The following is a 12,873-nucleotide window of genomic DNA, read 5'->3' as shown; positions in this document are numbered from 1 at the left end:
GATTCTAGAAAATCCTTTCTGAACCCTCTCCAAAGCTTTCACATTCTTCCTCAAGTGTGGTGCCTAGAATTTGATTAGGGATAAATTAATATTTGAGATGGATTCAGCAAAGCCTCCAGGCCTTTGCACTCTATGTCTAAAGCCCCCCATCCTGTTTCATTAACCTGAACTGCGCTTTCAATGATTTGTACATAAAGATCCCAGATCTCCCCTTTAGAATTGAAAAATAATCTCTTCTCATTCTCCCAAACTCATCAGGGGCCATTCTCCCAGCCCACTGCACTGCTAGAGCAGGCCGGGAGACATCAGCGGAGGCCGTGTACTAGGCTTCCCCCTGGGCACCACAGCCTCTGCGAGTCTCCGGCCCCCGGATTTCCAGCATCTTCAGCTCCACACCAGAAATCAGCGTGGAGCTGATTTGAATATTTAAAATCTGATTGAAATTAAATTGGCAGGCGGGGACTGAAGACTCTGGGTCTGCGAGAGTCTTCCCCAACCCCGCCAGGAATGGTTCACTCTGATGAGGTTTACAACAGCTCCCGACTAACAGGGGGCTTTCGGCCCAATGCCACTGGAGCGAAGAGGGGCCATGGAGGCACCCCAGGAGGTTAGGGGTAAGGGGAGTCCCTCTGGGCATTGCCAGCTTGGCAGTGCCAGCCTGCCCCCGGCACTGCCCAAGGGGCACCTTGGAACTGCCCACTGGGCATCAGGCAGTGCCAAGGGGGCGAAGCCTCCGGGGGTGATCAGTAGCGGTGGGGTGTCCCGCTGCCACAATGCAGGAGGGATCGATGCAGGAGGAAGGGAAGTGCTGATCAGGGCTGACCATCTGGGTTGGAGGGGGTGGGGTGGGGGGGGGGGGTGCAATTGAGGTGGGCCAGGGGGTGAGGGGAAGGGGCTGGCCTGGAGACGTCCAGGAGGCCAGTGATCATGGGGAGGTCAGAGGGGCATCGTTGCGGGCTTGCGGGGATCGAAGGGCTGGCCAGCGATCGGGAGGCCGGCAGTGCAGGGCCACTGCCCATGCGCCGATCTCGGTGTTGTCAGATTGACGCACGCGCAGTGTCCCGCTCAGCACTATGCTGCCGGCCTCTCCAGCAGGAATAGCCCCTCCCCGCACTGATTTTTATTGTGAATCTCGCTAAGGCTCTCTGTGCTGCACAGAGTGGAAGATTCATTTTGAATATCTGGCTAAAAAAACCAACAGGATTTACTCCGGTTTTTACACAAATCTTTTTGGGAGAATCCCACCCATCCTCTTCTGCTTTTTGGTCACATGTCTGTCCATTCCAGCTGCCTGTTTGTCTTCTTGAATTCCCTTGACCTTCACTATTTACTATATCTCCAAGTTTTGAAAAGATGCTCTGTGCTCCATTAACACATATCAGAAACTGCAATGACCCTGAACCGTGAACTCTATCATTTATCTTCTTTTTATTTTTTCAGGGGATGTGGGTGTCACTGGCCAGGCTAGCGTTTATTGCCCATCTCTAATTGCCCTTGAAACTGAGTGGTTTGCTAGGCCATTTCAGAGGGAAGTTAAGAGCCAACAACATTGCTGTGGGTCTGGAGTCACATGTAGGCCAGACCAGGTAAGGATGGCAGATTTTTACTGAATTCAAATTGCACCATTTGCCATGGTGAGATTTGGATGTGGATCCCCAGAACTTGGAGACCCGGGGTCTCTGGATTACTTGTCCAGTGACAATACCATTCCGCCACAGCCTGCCTCCTATCTCCTTCCAATCTGAAAAGCAGTCATTCCTCACAACTAACAGCCAGATACTAATGGATACTGGAAATCTGAACTAAAAACAGAAGATTCAGGAAATATGTAACAGGTTTGGCAGCATTTGTGGAGAGAGAAACAGTTAACGAATCAGGTTTGCAAATGATCATGAGCCTAGAACGCTGATGATCAAAATAGAAAATTTCTGTTTGAACAGAACAAACTTCAAGACTGTAAGTTTGGGTGAGATTTTATTCCTATTGAATGAGTTATTTAGAGGTCTATAAAGGCCCCAAAGGTTAGACATGTATTAATCATCCTAGTTAACTAAACCCAGTAACAGAAAAAAAATGATAAAGCAGAGAAACTCACATCAGTAAGTCGAAGTGAGTCACTAATAAAATTGTTAAAACTATTCCACTTACATTAGGAAAGCAAGTTTTGTGTTTAATAACTATTGAAATATTTACAGGATATAATTTGGTCTCCGTGAGTCAGATGTTTGGTTATGTATTTAGCTGAATTTTAATTAATGTGTTGCAGCAGATTCCACCCAACAATGGCAATTCCTGTGCTTAATGATATAAGATGCAAAGTCAAGTGGAGAGAGAGTTTAATTAATTCCTCATAGCAAGGTTTGCTCGTTTTAATAAGATACACTTGTACAAGATTCCAAGTATTCTATACAATTTGGGCCCGGACGGAGTAACCTGTGGACCTCCACTGATTTATAATGGGTGTATTTTATAATGGCTAATTATCAATGGTTTGAACGTACCAGCCCTGTGTAAGTTTCTTCACTCTGCAGTCATGCATTAGATGTGAATCTGGAACGTATAATTAGTAAGTTTGCAGATGACACGGAAATTGGTGGTGTTGTTGATAGTGAGGAGGATAGTCTGAGGTTACAGACTGATATTGATCAGCTTGTTAGCTGGGCAGAGCAATAGCAGATAGAATTTAATCCTGATCAGTGTTGAGGTGATGCATTTTGGGAGATCTAACAAGGGTAGGATTTGCACAATGAACAGTCGGTCCCTCAGGAGTATTGAAGAATAAAGGGTCTACAGATCCATAGATAGGATAGTGTAGAAGGCATATGGAATGCTTGTCTTCATTAGCTGGGACACAGAATTAGGAGCAGGGAGGTCTTGGTACAACTTTATAAAGCATTGGTCGGACCACAGATGGAGTATTGTGCACAGTTCTGGTTGCCATAATATTGGAAGGATATAATTGCATTGGAGAGAGTGCAGAGGAGATTCACCAGGGTGTGCCCAGGATGAAAAGCTTCAGCTATGAGAGGAGACTGGATAGGCTGGGTTTGTTTTCCCTGGAGGAGAGGAGGCTGAGGGGGGATCTGATAGAGGTATACAAAATTATGAGAGGCATAGACAGGGTTGATCGTAAGAATATTTTCCCCATGGCAGAAGTGTCCAAGGGCATTGGTTTAAGGCGAGGAGCAAGTGGTTTAGAGGGGATATGAGGAAAAGCTTTTTCACCCAGAAGGTGGTGGAAATCTGGAACGTGCTGCCTGAGAGGGTGCTGGAGGCAGGGACTCTCACAACATTTAGGAAGCATCTGGATGAGCACTCAAATCGCCAAGATCTCCCAAGCTACGCTCCAAGTGCAGGTAAATGGGATTAGTATAGATTGGTATTTGATGGTTGGCATAGACATGATGGGCCGGAGGGGCTGGTTCTGGAAATGAGAAAATGGCCGAGGCATTGAACAGGTATTTTGTGTCAGTCTTCACAGTGGAAGACACAAATAACATGCCAAAAATTGATGACAGGAAGGCTATGGCAGGTGAGAACCTAGAAACTGTCATTATCACGAAAGAGGTAGTGTTGGGCAAGTTAATGGGGCTAAAGGTAGGCAAGTCTCCTGGCCCTGATGGAATGCATCCCAGGGTACTAAAAGAGTTGGCGGGAGAAATAGCAAATGCACCAGTGGCAATTTACCAAAATTTGCTGGACTCTGGGGTGGTTCCCGTAAATTGGAAAACAGCAAATGTGACGCCACTGTTTTAAAAAGGAGGGAGACAAAAGGCAGGTAACTATAGGCCAGTTAGCTTAACTTCTGTAGTAGGGAAAATGCTTGAATTTATCATCAAGGAAGAAATAGTGAGACATCTGGATATAAATTTTCCCATTGGTAAGACACAGCATAGGTTCATGAAGGGCAGGTCATGTTTGACTAATTTGGTGGAATTCTTTGAGGACATTACATGTGCAGTGGACAATGGGGAACCTGTGGATGTGGTGTATCTGGATTTCCAGAAGGCATTTGACAAGGTGCCGCACCAAAGACTGCTACATAAGATAAAGGTGCACAGTGTTACGGGTAATGCATTTGCATGGATACAGGATTGGTTAACTAACAGAAAGCAAAGAGTGGGGGTGAATGGGTGTTTTTCTGGTTGGCGATCAGTGACTAGTGGTGTGTCTCAGGGATCAGTGCTGGGACCGCAATTGTTCATGATTTACATAGATGATTTGGAGTTGGGGACCAAGTGTAGTGTGTCAAAATTCACAGATGACACTAAGATGGGTGGAAGAGCAAAGTGTGCAGAGGACGTTGAAAGTCTGCAAAGGGATATAGATAGTCTAAGTGAGTGGGCGAGGGTCTGGCAGATGGAGTACAATGTTGGTAAATGTGAGGTCATCCATTTTGGTAGGAATAACAGCAAAATGGACTATTATTTAAATGGTAAAAAATTGCAGCCTGCTGCTGTGCAGAGGGACCTGGGTGTCCTTATGCAGGAATCTTAGGGAGTTGGTTTGTAGGTGCAGCAGGTGGTCAAGAAGGCAAATGGAATTTTGAATTTCATTGCTAGAGGGATGGAATTTAAAAACAGCGAGGTTATGTTGCAGCTGTATAAGGTGCTGGTGAGGCCACACCTGGAGTACTGTGTACAGTACTTGAGAAAGGATATATTGGCACTGGAGCGGGCGCAGAGGAGATTCACTAGGTTGATTCCGGAGTTGAGAGGGTTGGTTTATGAGGAGAGATTGAGTAGACTGGGGCTATACTCATTGGAATTCAGAAGAATGAGGGGAGATCTTATAGAAACATATAGGATTATGAAGGGAATAGATAAGATAGAAGCAGGGAAATTGTTTCCACTGGCGGGTGAAACTAGAACTAGGGGGCATAGCCTCAAAATAAGTGGAAGCAGATTTAGGACTGAGTTGAGGAGGAACTTCTTCACACAAAGGGTTGTGAATCTGTGGAATTCCCTGCCCAGTGAAGCAGTTGAGGCTACCTCATTGAATGTTTTTAAGGCAAGGATAGATAAAATTTTGAACAGCAAAGGAACTAAGGGTTATGGTGAGTGGGCGGGTAAGTGGAGCTGAGTCCACAAAAAGATCAGCCATGATCTTATTGAATGGTGGAGCAGGCTCGAGGGGCCAGATGGCCTACTCCTGCTCCTAGTTCTGATGTTCTTATGTTCTGTGCTGTATGACAACTCTATGTCTTGAGATGGATAGAAAGCTGGTTAGCAGATAGGAAGCAAAGAGTTGGCATAAATGGAGCTTTTTCTGATTGGCAGTCAGTGCCTAGTGGGGTTCTGCAGGGATCTGTGCCAGAACCCCAACTGTTCACATTATATATTAATGATTTGGAAGAGGGAACTGATTTATTATCTCCAAATTTGCAGATGATCCAAAGTTGGGTGGGAGGGTGAGCTGTGAGGAGGATGCAGAGATGCTTCAGTGTGATTTGGACAGGCTGAGTGTGTAGGCATGTGCATGGTGGGTGCAGTATAATGTGGATAAATGTGAGGTTATCTACTTTGGGTGCAATAATAGGAAGACAGATTATTACTTGAATGGGTGTAAATTGAGAGAGGTGGATACTCAATGAGACTTTGGCGTCCTCATGCATCAGTTGCTGAAAGTAAGTGCGCAGGTACAGCAGGCAGTAAAGAAGGCAAATGGCCTTCATAGCGAGAAGATTTGAGTATAGGGATAGGGATGTTTTGCTACAGTTGTATAGGGGGTTGGTGAGGCCACGCCTGGAGCATTATGTGCAGTTTTGGTGTCCTTCTCTGAGGAAGAATGTCCTTGCTATAGAGGGAGTACAGTGAAGGTTTACTTGGCTGATTCCTAGTTTGGCAGGACTGTCATATGAGGAGAGACTAAATCGGTTAGGATTATATTCACTGGAGTTTAGAAAAGTGAGAGGGAATCTCATAGAAACTTATAATATTCTAACTGGATTAGACAGGGCAGATTCAGAAAGAATATGCCCAATGGTGGGGAGCCCAGAGCTCGGGGTCATAGTTTGAGGATAAGGGGTAAACCTTAGAAAACTGAGGTGAGGAGAAATGTTTTCACCCAGAGGCTGGTGAATGTGTGGAATTCACTCCCACAGAATGTAGTTGAGGCCAAAATGTTGTTTGATTTTAAGAAGAAATTAAATATAGCTCTTGGGGCTAAAGAGATCCAGGGATGCGGGGGGAAGGAGATCAGGATATTTAATTTGATGATCAGCTATGATCAAAATGAATGGCAGAACAGGCTCGAAGGGCCGAATGGCCTCCTCGTGCTTCTAGTTTCTATGTTTCTATGACATTTGTCCTGCCTAATCTACAATATCATTCCTATTTCCCTTCTCACTGACCCAAGGTGCCTATAGTATCTCAAAGGATTGGTGACCACCAAGGTTAGTAACTAAACAAACTATTTATTGTAATGAATAAACTATGTACAGAGCGTAAGGAATATGCTGCCACCTCCAGTCACAGCGCAATGGGGAAAACCCACGTTCAGCCCCAGGATTCACACGCTTTGGTCCAATTGGCCAATTGGGTCACACAATTCCTGAAACCTCACTCCTAAAAGGGGCTTGCTACTACTGTGCTCCATCTGTTTACCCCAACCATCATCTGGTGGCAAATGGAAGCTGCTGTAACTCGATAACACTGTCTTTAACATTGAGCGTAACACAAGTTATTCAAACTTATCCATCTATGGAGTTGCCACTCTGTTAGCTGTGGAGAGTAACCCACCCTCTGACTCCCTAAAACCTGTGCATCACTGACAATGCTCAGGTCAGGAGTGTGATGGAACACTCTTCACTTGTCTAAATGTGTGCAGCTCCAACAACACTCAAGAAGCTCGACACCATCCAGGACAAAGCAGCCAGCTTGACTGGCACCCCGGCCACCACCTTCAACACTCACTCCCTCCATCACTAACACAGCAGCAGCTGTGTGTACCATCTACAAGATGCATTGTGGCAACTCACCAAAATTCCTTAGACAGGCATTTCCAAACACTGTTTCCACTACCATCTGGAAGGACAAGGGCGGCAGATACATGGAAACACCACCACCTGGATGTTCCCCTCCAGGTCACACACTTTCTTATTGGAAAAATATTGCCATTCCTTCACTGTCGCTGGGTCAAAATCCTGAAACTCCCTCCCTAACAGCACTGTGGGTGTACCGTACACCACAAGGACTGCAGTAGTTCAAGAAGGCAGCTCACCACCACCTTCTGAAGGACAATTAGAGATGGACAATAAATGATGGTCACATGACACCCACATTCCTTCAACAAATAAATAAAATGGTTTTTGAGTCCGTTTCTCGCCATTAAATATGACTTTTTACAAAGTTATCCCCCCTCTAAAGCACAGGTGTAAGAAAAAGCTATGAGTAACATCGACAATCCATTGCTTGTCCAGTAGTGAATTGATCCTAGTGATGTATGTTCGCAAGTTGAAGCATCATGAAGCAAAGGCAACTCCATTTAAGGTCATTTTTAGGAGGTTGACAACTTGTTGCAATGTTCATTCTGTGAAAATTATTCAAGCAGTGTTTCTATTCCTCATCCACACATCTAAACTGCCTCCATTTGAGAAAAGCGGTTCCAATCCCACCTCTCCTCTGGTCGCACCCTTCGGCCTGCCCACCCCCCCAATATTCCACTACCCCATCCTCCCCCACCCTGAACACTCATGATGACTTACCAGAATCAGTGTCAGTGACAATTGATGCACTCTCTGTCGAAGACCTGGAATTGATGCTGCCATCACTGTGCCCCATGCATTCTCCTGTGGCCATCTGCTGTGGACAGGATTGGACATCCAAATCCTGGCTACTTGAAACACAGTTCTGATGCAGCAAAGATGGTCTCCTCTTCCCAGCAAATCTTGATCTTGTGGCATGTCTGCAAGAACCCACTACCTGCAATTAAACATGACCAGAGAATAATATTATTGGCCTATCTGAGCTCCAGTAAAGCTAAGTGTGCATGTTCTCAGATGTAACTGAGTGGAAACTGGAATAATCAATAAATTACAACATATAAGAAGAGTGGGTACACCTACAGTGCTGTTGGTGTCTGGGTGCCAGAGTTAGGGTTAGGGTTGAATCAATATTGACAGGGACTTTCTCCCAGCAATGCGGCAATCTCCAGCAAAGTCAGATACTCGGGTTAATCTGCTGCTGTTTACAATCGGGTACATTAACATTCCATTTTCTGCTCGGAATGCTTTACCATAAACTAAGGACTGTCTAGAAGCTTCCACTTGTTCAAAAATTCAAATTAAAACCACCTCCTTACAACTCCAGACTAAAACTGCATTGCAAACTGCCTGTAACATCGATGTAATCAGGCCTGATTTCAGAATCGAGAGAAATTGGGTTTTAACAGGCAGTTACTGTCCATCATAACTGAGAAAATATATTATAACACCACTCAGAATCAAAGCCAGCGTGTATTGTTCCCTTGGTACCACAGAGGAACTGTCAGCCTAATTACTGAGTTCTGTGAGGGACTAAGATCTCAATCCGTCTCGTTTTAATATAAAATATAGACAGAAGTGCTCAGTGCTATGTCCCAAAATTTCAAACTGGACAAAGACCAAAAATGGTTAAATTAATGTCTGTCTGTGACTCTGAAAAAAAGAAGCTACCAGGCAGTGTCAGGGAAACATGCACATCGTTATCCCTGAAGAGCCACTAATGACCCCCCCTCATAGGTCACACAAACCAAATTCAAAGAGAACTATACAAAGGGCATCTACATTTCAGGACCAAGACTGGCCAAAAGGAGTCTGCTCATCTGTCCAACTCATCTCCCTTTTTTCCATTATTAACTCCCTAGACTCCCTTTCTATTTCAAATAGAAATTTTTACTGTCTGTCTTTATATTACAAGTGAGCTTTATTTTGTATTCTGATTTCTCCTTCCCCGTCATTCTTTTACTCATTCTGTGCATTTTTGTTTATTTTCTGTCCAATCTCCTGACCGGCTACCCATCTTTGTGCAATTAAATGCTTTGTCTTTACATTTGGTACAGGGGCGATTCTCCCAACCGCTGCACTGATCAAGCTGTAAGACATCAGTGGAGGCTGTTTCAGGGACTTCCCGCTGGATGACATGGCCTCCACGAGTGTCCCAGCGGAAGATTTCCCAAGTAATCAGCTCTGCGCCAGAAATTGCGATTTCCATTTCATTAGCAGCCGCGCTAGTGTCTCTCTGCCCCTCCCCCCACCCAAGCCAGTGGGGTTCACTATTGCTCCACACTAACGGTGAACCCTGCTGGAGAAGGAGAGGACACTGAGGCCTGCCCAGGAGGGTGGGGGTGTAAGGGATGGTGCCCCTTGGGCAGTGCCAGCCTGGCAGAGCCCAAGGGGCACCATGGCAGTGCCCACTGGGCATCAGGCATTGCCGAGGGGGTGGGGCCCAGTAGAGGCGGGGCCTATTGGGGGCATAATTGGTGGGGGTAGGGGGACCCGCTGTCACTCTGCACTTGGGATTGTTCTTAGAATCTTAGAATCTTAGAATCCCTACAGCACAGAAAGAGGCCATTCGGCCCATCGAGTCTGCACCGACCACAATCCCACCCAGGCCCTACCCCCATATATTTGCCCACTAATCCCTCTAACCTACGTATCCCAGGACACTAAGGGCAATTTTAGCATGGCCAATCAACCTAACCCGCACATCTTTGGACTGTGGGAGGAAACCGGAGCACCTGGAGGAAACCCACGCAGACACGAGGAGAATGTGCAAACTCCACACAGACAGTGACCCAAGCCGGGAATCGAACCCAGGTCTCTGGAGCTGTGAAGCAGCAGTGCTAACCACTGTGCTACCATGCCGCGTGTTGGCAGAGGGATGAAAGAGGTGATTGGGGCTGGCCGATTTATGAACCCATGGAGACTGCTAACTTTTACAAAGAAATCTGAATTCTCAGTGGCCAACTCAAAGGAATTATATAACAAGATTTCAAGTATTAAGAGTTTAACTATAATAAAGAGACAAAATGCAACATTGACTGAACACTATTTCATAAGCAACTTGTACATTAAACTGCAAAAAAAGTCTCTTTTTAATGTCTTAACCTGACCATCATCTCCCCCCAAGATTATACATTACTCTGTTCCTTAAGTAGTCACTCCATTCTCCTGGACCCAGTCCAAAATGACTCTGAGCTTCTGGGGACTTCCCTTCTTTTCCGTTTCTAGCCAGATTAAATTCTAATGCCTGAATTGACTTTTGTGATTAAATCTTCCCTCTTGTCAAAGTTTGACTAATTTTCCAGTCTGATTTAAATCCTCATCAACTCTGACTCTTTAATTGGAGATAAAACTCCCACAAGCATTCAGTGTGGTGAGTCTTGGAGACTTCCTCTATTTCCCTGCACTGTCTGCTTTCTCAGATACTTGCAGATAGCCCATGTCTGTGCATTCAGCGATATTTTAGAAAAACCTCGAACCTGATCCTACAACAGCTTTCTATGGATTCTCCCCCTCAAAGTTCCTATGAATGCTCCCCCTCAAAGTTCATCTCCTTGGTAACATGAATCACATGGACCTTGTATCCAGGTAGAAATGCCAATTATCTATTCGTTGAATTCCAGCTTCATTTATCTTGAAACAGAAAAGCCATTTTGGAGTGTAACTGATGACAAAACCTTACATTCCTTCACTTTCCTGGGAATTTGGAGATTAACACTCTAGCCATCACCACCACAGATGCATGGGTCATTTTCCAGGTGCAAATATCCTGCACCTTCTTTTCAGTAAAACTATCTGAGATCCCCTTTAACCTTTAACAACACAATTACCCGTGCTTATTGTCAACAGAATTCAGAAAACGTCACGTGACCCTCTTCAATCGTCCATTTTACCCTAAATTAAAGGGACACTCCCAAAACACAACCATTTCCTAAATCTCACATTTGTAACAAATTTAATTTAAATCTACAAACCTGATACAGATTTCAACTTCTGCTATTTTTTGTTTATCAAATTTATCTCTGATTCTCAAGTCCCCTGCTGCTCATAAACACAAGCTGGTCTTTCTCTTTTGCTTCATTCCTGACCTATAGTTCTAAAACTCAAGCTTATATTTTATTTAGTTGGATCAGAAAGCTGATTCCCTCGGGCTCTTTGAACTTCATCATGAGAAAGTCACAGTTGTTGCTCCTTAGTTATTTCCCCATTTTTACTGCTTATCAGTTGCTTTTCTATCTCCTGCCAAGCTGTAAATGTCATTGCTTTTGACATTTGAAAGAGTTGGAGCTACATTTAATAAAACTTTTTTTCACAAGTGCCCAAGGAAATAAAGGTATCGACAATTTCAACCACATTGAAAATATGATTCATTGAGAGACTTTTTTACATTTTTGAACTTCTTGTCATTGGTGTGCTGCACGGATTGACTGAAATTTAATCTGAAATGGGGCAATATTTAGGAAACAGTGATCATATTATCATGAGGTTTAGGATGATGGTAGAAAAGGAGAATGGGAAGTCCAGAATAAAAATAATTATCTGAGGGACAGCCAACTTCAACGGGGCAAGAATGGAGCTGGGTCAGTTAGACTGGAACGAAAGGTTGGTGGTAAAAACTGTAGCTGAACAATGGGCTTTCTTCAAAATGGAATTGGTTTGGACACAGTCAAGGTATATGTCCTTAAAAGGGAAACATGATGTGAGATGCCGGCATTGGATGGGGGTGGGCACAGTAAGAAGTCTCACAACACCAGGTTAAAGTCCAACAGGTTTATTTAGAATCAAGAGCTTTCAGAGCATTGCTCCTTCATTGGGTGACTCACACTCACCTGATGAAGGGGCAGCACTCCAAAAGCTCGTGATTCTAAATAAACCTGTTGGACTTTAACCTGGTGTGTGAAAAGGGAAAGGCAGAGCAAACAAATCCAGAGCTACCTGGATGAAAAGGAGATAGAAATGAAGATAAGAGTCATAGAGGTTTACAGCATGGAAACAGGCCCTTCAGCCCAATTTGTCCATGCCGCCTGGTTTTTACCACTAAGCTAGTCCCAATTGTCTGCACTTGGCCCATATCCCTTTATACCCATCTTAACCATGTAACTGTCTAAATGCTTTTTAAAAGACAAAATTGTACCTGCCTCTACTACTACCTCTGGCAGCTTGTTCCAGACACTCACCACCCTCTGTGTGAAAAAATTGCCCCTCTGGACCTTTTTGTATCTCTCCCCTCTCACCTTAAACCTATGCCCTCTAGTTTTAGACTCCTCTACCTTTGGGAAAAGATATTGACTATCGAGCTAATCTATGCCCCTCATTATTTTATAGACTTCTATAAGATCACCCCTAAGCCTCCTATGGTCCAGGGAAAAAGTCCCAGTCTATCCAGCCTCTCCTTATAACTCAAACCATCAAATCCCGGTAACATCCTAGTAAATCTTTTCTGCACTCTTTCTAGTTTAATCATATCCTTTCTATAATAGGGCGATCAGAATTGCACACAGTATTCCAAGTGTAGCCTTACCAACGTCTTGTACAACTTCAACAAGACGTCCCAACTCCTGTATTCAATATCCTGACCAATGAAACCAAGCATGCCGAATGCCTTCTTCAGCACTCTGTCCACCTGTGACTCCACTTTCAAGGAGCTATGAACCTGTACCCCTAAATCTCTTTGATCTGTAACTCTCCCCAATGCCCTAACATTAACTGAGTAAGTTCTGCCCTGGCTTAATCTACCAAAATGCATCACCTCGCATTCATATAAATTAAACTCCATCTGCCATTCATCAGCCCATTGGCCCAATTGATCAAGATCCCGTTGCAATTGGAGATAACTTTCTTCACTGTCCACTATGCCACCAATCTTGGTGTCATCTGCAAACTTACTAACC

At 44.5% G+C, this 12,873-nt stretch overlaps 1 protein-coding gene across 1 annotated transcript in view; it reads right to left on the bottom strand.

Annotated features, from left to right (window-relative positions):
- vwa5b1 (von Willebrand factor A domain containing 5B1) overlaps positions 1 to 12,873 on the bottom strand; it is a 264,352-nt gene that overhangs the window by 95,278 nt on the left and 156,201 nt on the right. The window contains exon 14 of the mRNA XM_078239726.1: positions 1,706 to 1,802. Coding sequence (XP_078095852.1) covers positions 1,706 to 1,802 — 97 coding nt within the window. The remainder of the gene's footprint in view (positions 1 to 1,705; positions 1,803 to 12,873) is intronic.

The sequence above is a fragment of the Mustelus asterias genome, chromosome 22, assembly GCF_964213995.1.
Source record: "Mustelus asterias chromosome 22, sMusAst1.hap1.1, whole genome shotgun sequence".
NCBI lineage: Eukaryota > Metazoa > Chordata > Chondrichthyes > Carcharhiniformes > Triakidae > Mustelus > Mustelus asterias.
Note: the sequence above shows the minus strand (reverse complement) of the source record. Positions and strands in the feature narration are given on the sequence as shown.